General features: G+C 45.4%; 1 protein-coding gene across 1 annotated transcript in view; it reads left to right on the top strand.

Moving 5' to 3' along the window:
• The window catches only part of pam (peptidylglycine alpha-amidating monooxygenase), a gene marked incomplete at its 5' end in the record, with an annotated part of 32,687 nt that extends 16,174 nt beyond the window's left edge, over positions 1-16,513 (top strand). The window contains 12 exons of the mRNA XM_079234858.1: positions 2,975-3,238; positions 5,646-5,772; positions 6,136-6,252; positions 6,353-6,425; positions 8,034-8,244; positions 8,977-9,180; positions 9,547-9,662; positions 13,332-13,428; positions 13,671-13,721; positions 14,438-14,695; positions 15,306-15,365; positions 15,764-16,513. Coding sequence (XP_079090984.1) covers positions 2,975-3,238; positions 5,646-5,772; positions 6,136-6,252; positions 6,353-6,425; positions 8,034-8,244; positions 8,977-9,180; positions 9,547-9,662; positions 13,332-13,428; positions 13,671-13,721; positions 14,438-14,695; positions 15,306-15,365; positions 15,764-15,939 — 1,754 coding nt within the window. The 3' untranslated portion in view covers positions 15,940-16,513. The remainder of the gene's footprint in view (positions 1-2,974; positions 3,239-5,645; positions 5,773-6,135; positions 6,253-6,352; positions 6,426-8,033; positions 8,245-8,976; positions 9,181-9,546; positions 9,663-13,331; positions 13,429-13,670; positions 13,722-14,437; positions 14,696-15,305; positions 15,366-15,763) is intronic.
• Between the last annotated feature and the right edge of the window lie 350 nt (positions 16,514-16,863).

A 16,863-nucleotide genomic window follows, 5' to 3' on the forward strand; every position in this document is an offset into this window, starting at 1 on the left:
ACCCATTGGTCAGAATGTGTATATGAACCCTGTATTTAATATTATGACCTAATTTTAAATTTCCGCCACTTCGTCCATTGTTTCCTTTATACCTCAAATTACAGACAATTAGAAAAGTAACAAATGGAGGCCTTTGTTTAATTAACTTTTATACACAAAACTGAGTGAAACAGAATTATGGAAGACCGTATCTGCTCATCCAACTAGTGGTACAGGGTTGCGCAACTAAAGAATGCTTATTGTAGTCTTTTGCTCCATAAGAAAAAAACACACATACAAACATACGCAAAACAAGACTTTATCATGTGTGTGTGTGTGTGTGTGTGTGTGTGTGTGTGTGTGTGTGTGTGTGTGTGTGTGTGTGTGTGTGTGTGTGTGTGTGTGTGCGTGTGTGTGTGTGTGTGTGTATTTATATGAATACGTGTGGAGGATGAGTTAAGGAGTCTCCCAGCCAGAGGACAGAAGCTGCTCTGAAGCTAAAGGAAGGTAAACGGCTGGTTCCTGTTTACCAGTCCAGCTAGCGCAGCCAGCTAAGTTATTAGCTCCCAATTCATATTGTCTCACAGTGTATTTTGTCACCCGACCCCACTCATCACTCCACTGATATCAACTGGTAATTTCTGAAACATTTACACTTAGCTTTGTCTGGTTTATGCTGCTGTGATTCAGCCCTTATGCTTTGTTGGTTATTGAGACCTAATGGATGAAGACCTGTCCACTAGGACTCTGACAGACTGTAGATCTACGTCCTTAGATACACATCGTGTCCTTAGTTCTCCATCGTGAAGAATCAGAAACCATAAGAGAGAAACTTGTTTTAGTTTTGCATGAATTCAACAGGATGCCATAAGGTTGGATGTTATTGCGTGTATATATATATATATATATATATATAGTTATATAGTTATATATATATATATATATATATAGTTTCTTTGTTGATGTCAGTGATTTACGTCATTTAAACAATGCTTTACGTTCTGATCCCTGCACCTCAGAGCAAAGCTGCAGCTTCTCCCAGTATGAATGTTAGTTAGTCCTGATGGACAGGTGGTTCCTTCATGGTAGCTCCTCCCATCAGTGTGAATGTTAGTCCTGATGGACAGGTGGTACCTTCATGGTAGCTCCTCCCATCAGTGTGAATGTTAGTTAGTCCTGATGGACAGGTGGTACCTTCATGGTAGCTCCTCCCATCAGTGTGAATGTTAGTTAGTCCTGATGGACAGGTGGTACCTTCATGGTAGCTCCTCCCATCAGTGTGAATGCTAGTTAGTCCTGATGGACAGGTGGTACCTTCATGGTAGCTCCTCCCATCAGTGTGAATGCTAGTTAGTCCTGATGGACAGGTGGTTCCTTCATGGTAGCTCCTCCCATCAGTGTGAATGCTAGTTAGTCCTGATGGACAGGTGGTACCTTCATGGTAGCTCCTCCCATCAGTGTGAATGCTAGTTAGTCCTGATGGACAGGTGGTTCCTTCATGGTAGCTCCTCCCATCAGTGTGAATGCTAGTTAGTCCTGATGGACAGGTGGTTCCTTCATGGTAGCTCCTCCCATCAGTGTGAATGCTAGTTAGTCCTGATGGACAGGTGGTTCCTTCATGGTAGCTCCTCCCATCAGTGTGAATGTTAGTCCTGATGGACAGGTGGTTCCTTCATGGTAGCTCCTCCCATCAGTGTGAATGTTAGTTAGTCCTGATGGACAGGTGGTTCCTTCATGGTAGCTCCTCCCATCAGTGTGAATGCTAGTTAGTCCTGATGGACAGGTGGTTCCTTCATGGTAGCTCCTCCCATCAGTGTGAATGTTAGTCCTGATGGACAGGTGGTTCCTTCATGGTAGCTCCTCCCATCAGTGTGAATGTTAGTCCTGATGGACAGGTGGTTCCTTCATGGTAGCTCCTCCCATCAGTGTGAATGCTAGTTAGTCCTGATGGACAGGTGGTTCCTTCATGGTCGCTCCTCCCACTCGGCTCAATTCGTTTTCTATCACGTTGTGGTCGTCCTTTTTCCAGTAGTAACCCGTTTCTCCATTATTAAAGAAAATGTACTCTGGGGTTATTTAACAGCTCAGAAAAGGAAGCTCTCCTGCTCTTGTTTCACCGTCTGCCAGACGTCGGCAGGCAGCTTGTTGCTCGGGTGCATGGGGCCCCTGATAACCTGCTGGTGGAGTACCTGTAGACTGGGGATAGCAGGATGCACCTGTAGAAGTATCCTGGAGTCATGTTGAACCTGAGCCAGGTCGGTGGAGGATGTGGAAGGTCTCTGCCCCTCAGGAAGTACAGGGTCCCATCACAGAGGGTGGTGCTGAGCCTTCTGTCTCTGAGCTGGATGCAGAGCTTGGAGGCTCCTTGTGTGGATCATTCTTCTGAAGGATCGGCACACATCTGCCTCCATATCAGTCAAGAAGCCAAGAAGTGGTCCTCAAGCGAGCATTGAAAGTCCACTTTGTCCCGTTGTAAGGGCCAGTCCGTGTCAGGCAGAAGCTGAACTGAGATGTGATCTGATTGGCCGAAAGGTGTGCAGGGGAGGGCCTTATATCTTTCTCTGGAATAAGTGGAAACGTGGTTAAGTGTGATGTAGGACAGCCGGTGAGTTGGTGATGTCTTTAGGGGTCTCAGTCCTGTCGTTCATATATAAAATACCTTTAAGGTTATAATGAATAGGTTGTACAGTAACTCGTGCAGTCTGGTCATTAAACGCTCTGTTGCTTCCTGCTGGTGAACTCTTTCCTTCTGAACTCCATCTTCTGACAACACAACTCCGCTCGGTGTCTAGCCAAACACGTCTTACACGATGTGTAGGGGCCAATACATGTGTGTTGTTTGTTTTGTTTGTTATGTCACTAGTCCCAATTAAATGTCATCAGCCTTCTGAACGTGAGCTAGATTGATGTTGAAACAAGACTCTGCCTCTGGCCTACAGTGTCCCTGTCCTTTATTTCCATTCTTTCCTGTCCTTCTCTGCCCTTGTCTGTGCAGGTGACCTCTATTCTTTTATGTCCACGCTGCTAGGCCAGAGCAAGGAAGTAGCGCCCGCTCATAGGTACAGCGAGCTGCAGAGAGCCCAGGCTGAGCTGGTGGCTCACATTGATAGCTTAATGCGCAAGACAGACCTGGGCTTTCCCAGAGCCAGGCTAGCCGTCCAGACCAGGCTGGATCATGTGTTGGTGAGGGACAGAGTCCACAGGTTCCATCAGCTTGAGGCCACAGCCGAGCCGCCGAGAAGCAAGCTGCTCGCCGAAGGTGGGTCCTGGATGCTAACGTGTTGTTTTTGACCCCTTGTGTTCTTAAACTGTAACACATTAATTACAATATCACCCTTTCGCTTTTTGTAGAACTTCTTGTGCTTTGAAATGACTTGAAGATATAAGTATATCTTTGTGCCCCTCATGGATGCGTTACTCAGACCGGCTCTACCGATGCAGACTGCATGTTACGTAACGCTGGCTCACTTCAGTCTGGAGGTGAAGACTCGTTCTCTGGCTTCAGAGCAGAGGGGCTGCTTGTTCTCAAAGGGTCTGTGCTGAGTTCTCTTATCGTTGCTGATAAGGGTTCAGTGCTGTCCACTAAACCCTTGATGTGCATCCTGAGGTCTATGCTGTTGAAAACACGTTCTGTTTCCTGGTTTCCAGTCAGGCATCGTTTCTGCCACTGTAGCATTATGCAACGTGTGTGTGTGTGTGTGTGTGTGTGTGTGTGTGTGTGTGTGTGTGTGTGTGTGTGTGTGTGTGTGTGTGTGTGTGTGTGTGTGTGTGTGTGTGTGTGTGTGTGTGTGTGTGTGTGTGTGTGTGTACGATTCATGACCATATGAGCCGAGTGCTCATAGCTGCTGTTCAAAGTGATTTTGTGGGCAATTTTTTTTATTTCCAGAGCAACCCCAAATGAGTTATAATACTCTAATACTACAAAAATTAAACTTTTATACCATATTTTAATCATAACTATAAACATCCAGCATGATCTGAGCATAATTTGATCAAGATTCCCCAAAAAGGCCTTATTGAGCCGCCCCCGGGTTTTTCCAGATGCTTCAAGGCCCAAACAACCTGCAGAGTGTAAGACGCCTCTTTGTAATTATGATGACCTAAAGAATCGGAATCTGCAAGATTATCACAATAAATCAAAGCCTTGTGGTGTTACGAAGGAGTTTCAGTCAAAAAACTGTGTCGTTCGGTTAAAAAATGTAAACGTTTTAACATTTATGCCAAAACATGGTCGGTTTGGGACATGCTGGGTATCAATCTTTGCATAATTTTCCGCTTAAGACATGTGACGCCTTCTAAGAAACTTCCACGGCCACGGAAGCCTGCAGAGTCGAAAATGTCGAAGGAGAGTATGGGAAAAAAACAGTCCGGCCGCATTTGGATTCTTCAGGTACTAATATACTACAGAGGATCTTTAATGCTTTATTAGACTCATACAAACTCATATGGTTACGAAGAAGTGTCTTTAATTCATCTGACTTTGTAAAGTGTACTTATTAACAATCTAGTGAAACGTTACGGCCGCCGCCTGGAAGTGACGGCGAGGCTACAGGGTTAACGTAATTACATAAATTTAACGGTACGTTTATTTTTTTCTGTTCGTCTATAACTCTTCCCACAAGGCTTTACTGTATTTCAGTACTTTAAATGAAGTGAATCAACGTTGTGGTTCCAGGGATCCTGTAGGAAACGTCACTTGACTCATTCTTCTCTGTTCCTGTCCGATAATGGCCGCCGCGGGGCTTGGAGCTAATTAAACTGTTGAAATTCAGAAAATGAATGAATACTTATTATGATGTAGTTATGATCAGGACTAATGGTCCTTTTTTGGGTGAGTTGTTCCTGAACCGGTGTGAGGTCCCGGGACAGAGGAGGTCGTATGTGTACACGTTGTAAAGCTTTCTGTGGATTATTAGTCATTTGTGATTTTGGGCTGTACAAAAGTAATTTAATTGATTTTTTTATTGGTTGAATTGAAAAAAATTAAAATCTTACATTTTTCTGGCAGTTCTTTTGACGGTCATTTATTTCCTTATTCCACACGGTAACGGACCGGCTTGAGGTCCATCCCTCACAGTGTAGTGCTGCTGTAGTGGCCGCTATATGAAGTGACTCAAATGGCCCTGATTGATCATGGAGGTAAAGAAAGGCGCTGTCTGAGGACACAGTTAGAGGAAGGACATGTGACTACAGACACACATCACCCTGTCTGGACTGTCTGGACTGGACATTCTTGGTAGTGACTGCCGCTGACATGCTGAAGTGTTATGGGATCAACTCAGAGAGAACGTCTCGAGAAGTGATTGTACTTTTTCCCCATGGTCTAATTTTACAAAGTAAACTAATGTATAACAATATTAAATCGCAATAATTATACAATTGCAATACCCAAAAGTTCGAATTCATATCTAATAGCAGCCAAGTATTGTGATCGAGAGATGAGCATATTAAACGCCTTTGAGTATTCAGAAAAGCGCTAAATAAAATTATTATTATTATTATATTGACCCAGCCCTAGAACGTGTTTCATTACTCACAACTATTTCTGCCTCTTTGAAAATGTTATGTGGAAAACTATGTGAATGTTTACGTGTGCGTGTGCGTGTGTGTGTGTGTGTGTGTGTGTGTGTGTGTGTGTGTGTGTGTGTGTGTGTGTGTGTGTGTAGACCACCTGGAGCAGGTCTCTGCGTGGCCTCAGAGTTCCCTTCAGCTCGGTCAGGTTTCAGGACTCGCCCTCGACTCAGACGCTAACTTGGTCATTTTCCACAGAGGGGACCACCGCTGGGGGTCCAGGTAACAACTCATCATTATCTTTATGTGCATTATGTTTTGATGCTTTCATGTGAGCACTTTGAATCGCTTGTTGAAATGTGCTCTACAGATAAACTGAAACGTTGTACTGCATGTGTTGAATGTAGTGGCATTAGTTTATCTGGAGCCTTCGTCTACTCTATGTTTTCATTTCAAAATGCATAACTTTTGCGACATAACTTGTCCATCAGATGACATGTAATCCATCCCTGTTTGAACTGCAGTCAAGTGCCGATCAATGCAGCTTCTACAGCATGAATGAGCTGGAAGATTTAACAGAAAACCAAAAGTAGATTGCATATATGAGAGATGTTTCTGTGGACCCATAAAGAACCTTCCTTGTAGCTCTTTTAACAGCCAGGCCAGATACCAGCAGAGGTCCCAGGGGCCCATCCAGCAGTCCACTGTTCTGGTTGTGGACTTGGCCAAAGGCAACATCCTGAAGGCGTCTGGCAGAGATATGTAAGTTGTAGTTTCTTTAGTGCTGAGCAGGGACCAGCAGGCCTTTCTAGTATTGTCACGTCCTGTTTCACCAAACTGATTAAAGTCCCTGATGTTGCAGGTTTTATTTGCCTCATGGAATAACAACGGACAGGGAGAATAACTACTGGGTCACTGATGTGGCTCTTCACCAGGTACGTGTCATTAAAACTTCATTCATAAACAGTACAGAGACTTGCAAAAGTATTCATACCCCTTGAACATTTCCACATTTTGTCACATTACACGCCACAAACATAAATATATTTTTTTGGAATTTGATGTGAAAGACCAACACAAAGTGTCACACAATTGTGAAGTACAAAGAAAATTATACATGATTTAAAAGAAAATTCACAAATAAAAAAACTGAAAAGTGCAGTGTGCAAAATTATTTCAAACGCTCTCCATCTAATCTGACTGACCTTGAGCTGTTTTGCAAAGAAGAAAGGGCAAAAGTCTCCGTCTCTAGATGTGCAAAGCTGGTAGAGACAAACCCCAAAAGACTTGCAGCTGGAATTGCAGCAGAAGGCGGTTCCACAAAGTATTGACTCAGGGGGGCTGAATCATTGTGCACACTGCACTTTTCAGTTTATTTATTGGTAAAAAAAAAATTAAAAACATGTATAATTTTCTTTGTACTTCACAATTGTGTGACACTTTGTGTTGGTCTTTCACATAAAATTCCAATAAAATATATTTATGTTTGTGGCGTGTAATGTGACAAAATGTGGAAACGTTCAAGGGTATGAATACTTTTGCAAGCCTTTGTAGGTCTGATGTGAATGCATGCAGAACAGATCTGGTTTGATAACTGTTATGTTCATTCTGGTCACATGACATCTATTGTCCTTCTGGTCACATGACATCTATTGTCCTTCTGGTCACATGACATATATTGTCCTTCTAGTCACATGACATCTATTGTCCTCCTGGTCACATGACATCTATTGTCCTTCTGGTCACATGACATCTATTGTCCTTCTGGTCACATGACATCTATTGTCCTTCTGGTCACATGACATATATTGTCCTTCTAGTCACATGACATATATTGTCCTTCTGGTCACATGACATATATTGTCCTCCTGGTCACATGACATCTATTGTCCTTCTGGTCACATGACATATATTGTCCTTCTGGTCACATGACATCTATTGTCCTTCTAGTCACATGACATCTATTGTCCTTCTAGTCACATGACATATATTGTCCTTCTGGTCACATGACATCTATTGTCCTCCTGGTCACATGACATATATTGTCCTCCTGGTCACATGACATCTATTGTCCTTCTGGTCACATGACATCTATTGTCCTTCTGGTCACATGACATATATTGTCCTCCTGGTCACATGACATATATTGTTCTCCTGGTCACATGACATATATTGTCCTCCTGGTCACATGACATATATTGTCCTCCTGGTCACATGACATATATTGTCCTCCTGGTCACATGACATCTATTGTCCTCCTGGTCACATGACATATATTGTCCTTCTGGTCACATGACATATATTGTCCTTCTGGTCACATGACATATATTGTTCTCCTGGTCACATGACATATATTGTCCTCCTGGTCACATGACATATATTGTCCTCCTGGTCACATGACATCAGAGGATGTTGTGTGTACAGACTGTAAAGCTCTGAGGACAATCTGTGATTTGTGATTACGGGCTCAACAAAATAAACTGAATTGAATGAAGAGGTGAAAAGTAGCACCGATGAAGAGTCGTGCTCCGGTCCGTCCTCAGGTGTTAAAGGTGAGCAGTGACGGCAGAGACAGAGTGCTGCTGGCCCTCGGGGAGGCCTTCACCCCAGGAAGTGACATCAAGCACTTCTGCCAGCCCACCGACGTGGCGGTGGACCCGCAGACCGGGGACGTCTTCGTGTCCGACGGCTACTGCAATGCCAGGATCCTCAAGTTCTCAGCTGAGGGCAAATACCTGTCTCACTGGGGCGCAGGTAGGAATCTGACTGCACACACACACACACACACACACACACACACACACACACACACACACACACACACACACACACACACACACACACACACACACACACACACACACACACACACAGCCTCTGGAATGTTTTAAAGCAAAAGGTCAACAAAAGACAACAAATGAAAATGACGGAATATAAATGCAGAAATATCTGAGTGTTATTACAGTGTTATTACAGTGTTATTACACTGCCATGCAAACGTATCCATCGCCCCTTGGCGTTTTATTCCTTTTGTGCCCACGAATAAGATCTGGTGCTATCACTTAGCTTCAGAAGTGATCTTTATTAGGAGATCATTATTATGCTTTTCATGTCAACGATGTGTTGAAGTCGCCAAGAGGAAAGCAGCTCACGTTGTTGTGACAGCTGGTTGGCAGCACAGTGAAGCTGCTCATGAAGCAGAGACATATCTATGACTCATAACTCAATCAGGCATGTAGGCTTTAAGTAATTCATCCCTTCATCCTGCTCAGAGGAATCCATGTTGTGACTTTTTATTTCATCCTGTGTGGAAAAACAGCAGAGGACGAGCTCAACATGCAGGAACCATTGAACCACACACAAGTTGTGTTAAAGTGTAGACATGAGGTTGTGTTAGGAAGCTCTCTCCTGTCTGTCTGTCTGTGTGTGTGTCTCTCTCTCTCTCTCTCTCTCCCCATAACTTGTGCTGTCCTCATTGGTCTACAGGCTCGTCAGACAGGAAGCGGCGCGTCCCGTTCCAGATCCCCCACAGCCTGGTGTTCCTCCCTGACAGACAGGAGGTGTGTGTGGCTGACCGGGAGAACGGCCGTATCCAGTGCTTCCTCGCCCACACTGGAGAGTTTGTCAAGGAAATAAAGAAAGAGGAGTTTGGAGGGCAGGTGTTTGCCATCTCCTACAGCCCAGCTGGAGGTGAGGTCACTGATGGAGCTGACGGGAACAGTCATCACATACTACTTAGATATCGTGTGTTATCCCACCATGAGGGACATCGTGCATTGTTCTCCTTTCAGTCGTAGTAGAAATGAAAGTTCACTATTTGAGTTCATGCGTGGGGATCTCTTAGACTGGAAGGTTGTATAATGCCAGGGGTCTGAGGATCAGCCTAGAAAATAACCCTGAAGAAGTCACAGTGACATCATCATGGGATGAACACACAAAGTGTAACATGTATTATGAATTGCATTATGGAAAATGTGGAAAATGACGTGTGTGTGTGTGTGTGTGTGTGTGTGTGTGTGTGTGTGTGTGTGTGTGTGTGTGTGTGTGTGAGAGAAGATGGTTTAATTTTTGCAGTAAATGGGGAATCTCCATATCGCTCAACTCCACTCAGAGGTTTTGTAATAGATTATTCTACCATGGATATTTTGGATACCTTCAACCCGGAGAAAAAGGTAAACACACACACACACACACACACACACACACACACACTCAGCGCTGCTCTATAGCTTCCTGTCTGTGCTACACTGAGTAGTGAAGCTGTGTATCTTTAAGGCATGTCGACAGTTCTACTGTCTTCTTCTTTACTGCTAGGAAGCAACCATCCCATTTATGTTCAGGTGGTCGTTAACTTTTAGGGTTTATATTGTACCTCCCATGCACACAACATAACATACCAGTAAGATGTAACCCTAATGAGGGCCAACATGCTGCTTATGCAGCTCTCAGATGATCCATTATTATTCATTATGAACAGACACAGATATGTAAAACCGTTGGCAATATCCACATTTTCTCCATTACATATAAACTTTAGTTTGTAAATGACCTCTTTTCTACAAAAGCTGAACATAACTATCAGTGTCCTTACAATGGATTCACAGACAGTTTGTGGTATGTATTCCTCACATTAAAATGTTGTACACATTCATTCCTTCATCCAGGAATGTACCATTAACACCCGGCTCTTAACAGACTCACACAGTAAAAGAACAACTGAGGACGGGACTTCAAGGTTTCTGGCCCTTCTGGCATTCTCCTGCTCCAGTGTGTCTGCAAGAGACAGAAGCACCTTGACATGGCCTCACCTGTACCTGTACTGCCTGGACCAGGTCTTGGACCAGGCCTTGGACCAGGTCTGGGACCAGGTCTTGGACCAGGTCTGGGACCAGGTCTTGGACCAGGTCTGGGACCAGGCCTTGGACCAGGCCTTGGACCAGGTCTGGGACCAGGTCTGGGACCAGGCCTTGGACCAGGTCTGGGACCAGGTCTGGGACCAGGCCTTGGACCAGGCCTTGGACCAGGCCTTGGACCAGGTCTGGGACCAGGTCTGGGACAAGGCCTTGGACCAGGTCTGGGACCAGGTCTTGGACCAGGCCTTGGACCAGGTCTTGGACCAGGCCTTGGACCAGGTCTGGGACCAGGTCTTGGACCAGGCCTTGGACCAGGTCTGGGACCAGATCTTGGACCAGGTCTTGGCCTTGGAGGTGAGGGCTACCGGTCGGTAGTCGTTGAGGACGGATGGAATCGACTTCCTCGGGACAGGGACCAGGCACAACGTCTTCCACAGCACCGGGACCTCCTCCTGCCTCAGGCTGAGGTTGTAGAGGTGCTGCAGGACACCAGACAGCTGGGTGGCGCAGGTCTTTAGGACCCTGGGGCTGATGCCATCAGGTCCTTCAGCTTTGCCTTGGGGGAGTTTCTCCAGCTGTCTTCTCACCTGGTCAGTCGTCACAGAGAGAGGGGGAGGGTGGAGGAGCCCATTGTTGTAGAGGGCTCATTGGGAGAGCCACCGGGTGTTGAGGGCTCAATGGAAGAGCCATTTGGTGTTGAGGGCTCATTGGGAGAGCCATTTGGTGTTGAGAGCTCAGCGAAAGTGCAGCTCAACAGGGGGGCACAGGGGGAGGTGTGGAGGTGTGGTGAGAGGAGGAGACGGATGAGGGCTGTGAACTAAACCTATTGAAGAAACAGTTCAGCTCGTTGGCCCTCTCCAGGGAGCCCCCTGGTTGTCTCCCTCCCACCTTGAAGCCGGTAATCTGCTTCATCCCGGTCCACACCTCCCTCGTGTTGTTCTGCTGGAGTTTGGCCTCCAGCTTCCTCCTGTAGGAGTCCTTGCCCTCCCTGATCTTCACCTTCAGGTCGCGCTGGACTCTCCTGAGCTCATCCCTGTCCCCAGACCTGAAAGCAGCTTTCTTCTTATTAAGAAGAGCCTTCAGGTCCCTGGTGATCCAGAGCTTGTTGTTGGGGAAGCAGCGCACAGTCCGGGATGGTATGGTGGTGTGTTGACAGAACTTGATGTATTCAGTGATGCAGTCTGTCATGCTGTTGATGTCCTCCCCATGTGGTCCACACAGCACATCCCAGTCCGCCGACTCAAAGCAGTCCTGCAGGGCGTCGTTAACCTCCTGAGACCACCTCCTAACAGTCCTGGAGGTCGCAGGCAGCCTCTGCACCAGAGGAACATACCTGGGTGTCAGCAGGACCAGGTCGTGATCAGACCTGCCGAGGGGGGGAAGGGCAGTGGCCCTGTATGCATCCTTAGTATTTTCATACAGGAGGTCCAGAGTTTTATTGTTTCTTGTGGGGCAGTCAACATACTGTATACAAATAGGCAGAGCTTTGTCCAGTGTTGTGTGATTAAAGTCACCAGTTATTGTCATAAAAGCACCTGGCTGTTGACTCAGCAGTCCAGACACAGTGGAGTGGATGGTGTCCACTGTTTCCTCAGCGTCAGCTGATGGTGGCACGTAAACGGCGACAACAATGGCAGACGTAAACTCTCTCGGCAAATAATACGGGCGCATCCCCACGGCTAACAGTTCAATGTTCGGGCTGCAGAAACGCTCCTTCACACACACATGGTCGGGGTTGCACCGCCTCTCGTTCACATACACTGCAATCCCTCCCCCTCTCTTTTTGCCGCTCAGTGTAGCGTCTCTGTCCGCCCGTACAGTCCTGAAGCCGGGCACCGACGCGCTGTGGTCCGGAAAATCCGTGTGCAGCCATGTCTCCGTGAAACACAAGATGCTGCACTCACGGAAGATCCTCTCAGTCTTTAGCAGGCCTTGGACCAGGTCTTGGACCAGGTCTGGGACCAGGTCTGGGACCAGGTCTTGGACCAGGTCTGGGACCAGGTCTTGGACCAGGTCTTGGACCAGGTCTGGGACCAGGTCTTGGACCAGGTCTAGGACCAGGTCTTGGACCAAGTCTGGGACCAGGTCTGGGACCAGGTCTGGGACCAGGTCTTGCCTATTCCTTGGTGGCCAATGTTGTCTACCAGCTTCAGAAACTCCCTGCCTGTTCTGTGGCAGTTGGCGGCCCGCTTGAGCCCAGATCTGGTTGAGACGGCTTTGAAGTCTCTCAGACGTAATACGACTCACATGTAGAGGCATAGTTAAGAAAAGCTTGGAGGAGTTCTGAACCATTTCTTCAGGTGTTGTTGGTTTTCCTCTCAATGATGTGTTGCTCTTCTTCCGCCATTCTTCAGTCTGCTTAACAGCGTTGGGACCAGGAACCCAAAGGAACCCTCTACCTCTGGCTTCAAACTGGATAGTGCCAGATTGTTGTTGGTCGAGAAGAGTTCTGGAGAAGCTGTAGGGTTCTTTACCAATCCCCGTTTTTTTATATGATTTATTTGGGGCTTTTTGCCTTTCTTAACGTACAGCCGAAGTTAGACAGCAAACAGGAGAGAGGGTACGACCTGCAGCAGAGGCGTTCGGTCACCAGTGTCCACCACTGGACCGGCTGTGTTGCATCTGCAGCGCTCCGAGGTCTTTGCAGACTTCCCACAACACCTTTCTGTGACGACGACTGGGCATTCAGCAGGTTGCTGGTTTTTTTTAATGAGTCCCTGCTAAGTCTGTTTGCAAAAGGTGTTGCAATGTCTGTGATCCAAATGCATTTAACACGGAATAATAATAATTCAAACTATTCCAAACATCTATATTCGGTTTGCATTAGAGATTCCTAATGCAACGGAGGGACATTTGACTACACAGTAAGCCTGAATGTAAGGCCCACTGTACCCAGTACTGGACTGTTCCAGACCATTGGGATTTTGGGACGGTGATCATTTCTGCGCCTAAACCTTTACATGACGCTGTATTTTCCTTCCTTTGCAGGAGTTTAAAATGCCTCACGACATAGTTGAAAGCAGTGACGGGAGCGTCTTTGTCGGGGATGCAGGCAGTAAATCAGTCTTCAAGTTCACCACTGAGAGTAAGCTCAGCTTCATTCACTATGATGCATCTACACTATGTGTTGTTATCCTGTGCACATCCAGCTTAATGTGTGCGTTGAGTGAAATGCACTTTAGTAGATATTGGTGAGAATACAGAAATCATCAAGTCCTTTTTGTTGTGACTTTGAAACTGTACCTGTAATGTAACTTTGTAGTTTATTAACCTGGAACCTCCACTGGATTTTAAAATAAAATATGTGATTTTCTTTTTCATTTCCAGAGTTACATCGCTCTGTCAAGAAAGCTGGAATCGAGGTGCAAGAACTTGATGGTGAATATTGTTGAGTTTAAAAGTTTTTATATTCTTCATGATGGTAAAGTCAATGTGGCCAACTGTGGTTCAGTGGTAGAGCAGGTCTCCTACAATCAGAGGATCGGACGTTCGATCCCCGGCTCAGCTAGTCCATTTCCATGTGTCCTTGGGCAAGACACTCCAAATGTCTCCCATACCTGTGTCTACAGTGTTGGTTAGTCCTGATGGACAGGTGGTTCCTTCATGGTAGCTCCTCCCATCAGTGTGAATGTTAGTTAGTCCTGATGGACAGGTGGTTCCTTCATGGTAGCTCCTCCCATCAGTGTGAATGTTAGTCCTGATGGACAGGTGGTTCCTTCATGGTAGCTCCTCCCATCAGTGTGAATGTTAGTTAGTCCTGATGGACAGGTGGTACCTTCATGGTAGCTCCTCCCATCAGTGTATGAATGTTAGTTAGTCCTGATGGACAGGTGGTTCCTTCATGGTAGCTCCTCCCATCAGTGTGAATGTTAGTTAGTCCTGATGGACAGGTGGTTCCTTCATGGTAGCTCCTCCCATCAGTATGAATGCTAGTTAGTCCTGATGGACAGGTGGTTCCTGCCTGGTTTTCTTAAGGTTATGGTTTTTGATAAAAAAATAAATAATAGGATTTGCTTTTTATCCACAAAAAACAAACTTTTAAGAAGAGATCCTGGACTGTAAACCCCGTTAATCACAACGTTTCTGTCGTATAGAGATAGAGACATTCGTCAGGACTAAGGTGAGGCCGGAGCTCAACAAGTCAAAGACAGCAGCCGTCCAGGAGAAGCAGACGGTGCCTCTGCAGCCTCAACCACAGGAGGAAGAAGAGGAGAAGAAGAAGAAGAGCGCAGCCAAGCCCAGCCCCGGGCCGGGTGGGCCAGGTGCCCTCCCCGCTGTCATCAGCACCCTGCTGCTCATCCCGCTGCTGCTGGTCATGTCCATCGGAGGCTTCATCTGCTGGAGGAAGAGCAGTACGTATGAGCCAGAGGTTTTTAACATGGAAGAACACCAGCATAGATATTATTTAAATAATAAACCAGGACACAAAAGAGCTTTTCTCAGGGTTCTTATGCTCATGGAGAACCTGGAACAGTCATGGAGTTTTAAAATGGTTATTTCCAGGTCTAGAAAAGTTCTTGAAAAAATAAAATCCCCAAAGTTTAGTAAAAGTCATGTAAATGTGTTCTATTCATGTGTTCATGACATTCATTTACGCTGAGTTTGAAATAATGAATATGCTTTTAAAAGAAAGACTCAAAATATAAGCAGGCAAACATATAATGTTTATTCTTTTAATCAAACTATTGTCTCATTCATTTGAGTCATTTAAGGTTTACTGTATGCTTTGTGTTCTCATTGTTAGTTTAAATACTACATTTACTCACTTTCTACTGTTTACACCCAGACTTCACTAAATGCTTGTAATGGACATTTGGTTAAAGTCATGAAAAAGTCCTGAAGGGCCGTGTTGATGAGTGTAGTAACAGTCCATGCTGCTCTGTATCATCTGATGTGTTTGTACTCTCAGTATCTGGTCATCATTCGGCTGATTATTGAATATTGAATATTGTTCATTTGCAGACGCTTGTGAGGTCAAAAGTGAACCCAGTTCTGTGGGAGGAATCCTGGGAAGAATCAGAGGTATGTCCTTTAATATCACACATAAAGAATCAGAGGTATGTCATTAACATCACATATAAAGAATCAGAGGTATGTCCTTTAATATCACACATAAAGAATCAGAGGTATGTCATTAACATCATATATATGATGAGTTATTGTTACGTTAAGTAGTTTAAAACATGTAACCGCCCTCTGATGTCACAGCATGTCCACGAGACAGAGGAGACGTTGTTCATAACACAGAAAAGTTATTTTCATGACTGTGTCTTCATAGAGTTCTAAACCTCAAAGAGAAGGTCTCTGTGTCTTTATATAGTATTAAATCCTCAAGAGAAGGTGTCCGTGTCTTCATAGAGTTCTGAACCTCCAAGAGAAGGTGTCTGTCCTTGTGGAACATAACCCTGTGCCCCCTGCAGGCAGAGCGGTGGGCGGGCTGAACCTGGGGAACTTCCTGGCGTCCCGTAAGGGGTACAGTCGGCAGGGCTTCGACCAGCTGAGCACGGAGGGCAGCGACCCGGAGAGGACGGGCGACAGCAGCGACTCGGAGAACGAGGAGTACTCCGCCCTGCCGGCGGCGCCCGGCTCCTCTTAGGCTGCCTGCTCTTCATCGTCTGTACACCTGTTGTGGTAGCTGCCAATCGTATTGTTTATATATTTAAAGATATGTTGTGTATTTACAAATGATTTAGCATCATTTGAATCTTTATTGAATGAACCTGCCATCTGTATCCAGCTTGTTGACACGATGCCCACAGATTGTTCCCCTCATCAAACTGGCCTTCAGTGACCATGATCAGCTTCAGCCTTAAGACCAGAGCGAGACGTTAGCATCAGGGTTTAGAAAGAATCCATGGAAGTCTTGAAATGAGTCATTTTGTTAACAGATCCAAGCCCATTGCTGGATTTTAATTTTAATTCATACCAAACTTCACAAAATGACTTTCTATGACTAAAAAGGGTCAAGTATTAACCGCTGGAGAGTCGGAGCGCGCTGTTGGGCCCCTCAGGGCTCCTTTGTCATGTCACGCTGCGAGCAGCACCTGCAGCAGGTGAACTCACACCTGCACACGTCGGCTCTTAAAGTGCAGCTGCTGTCTGCTGGCTAGCTCCGCCTCCTCCTCTTCAGACCAAGAGAAACACAATGTGGATGCACACTGTACCTTTAAGGCCGTCACATGCTGGCACTTCATAACAGTTATATCCTATAGTTATATCATAGTGATAACTGTTCTATCCTATAGTTATATCATAGTGATAACAGTTCTATCTTATAGTTATATCATAGTGATAACTGTTCTATCCTATAGTTATATCATAGTGATAACAGTTCTATCTTATAGTTATATCATAGTGATTACTGTTCTATCCTATAGTTATATCATCGTGATAACAGTTCTATCCTATAGTTATATCATTGTGATAACTGTTCTATCCTATAGTTATATCATAGTGATAACAGTTCTATCCTATAGTTATATCATAGTGATAGCAGTTATATCCTATAGTTATATCATTG

Source organism: Taurulus bubalis, assembly GCF_910589615.1.
Source record: "Taurulus bubalis genome assembly, chromosome: 19".
Lineage (NCBI taxonomy): Eukaryota > Metazoa > Chordata > Actinopteri > Perciformes > Cottidae > Taurulus > Taurulus bubalis.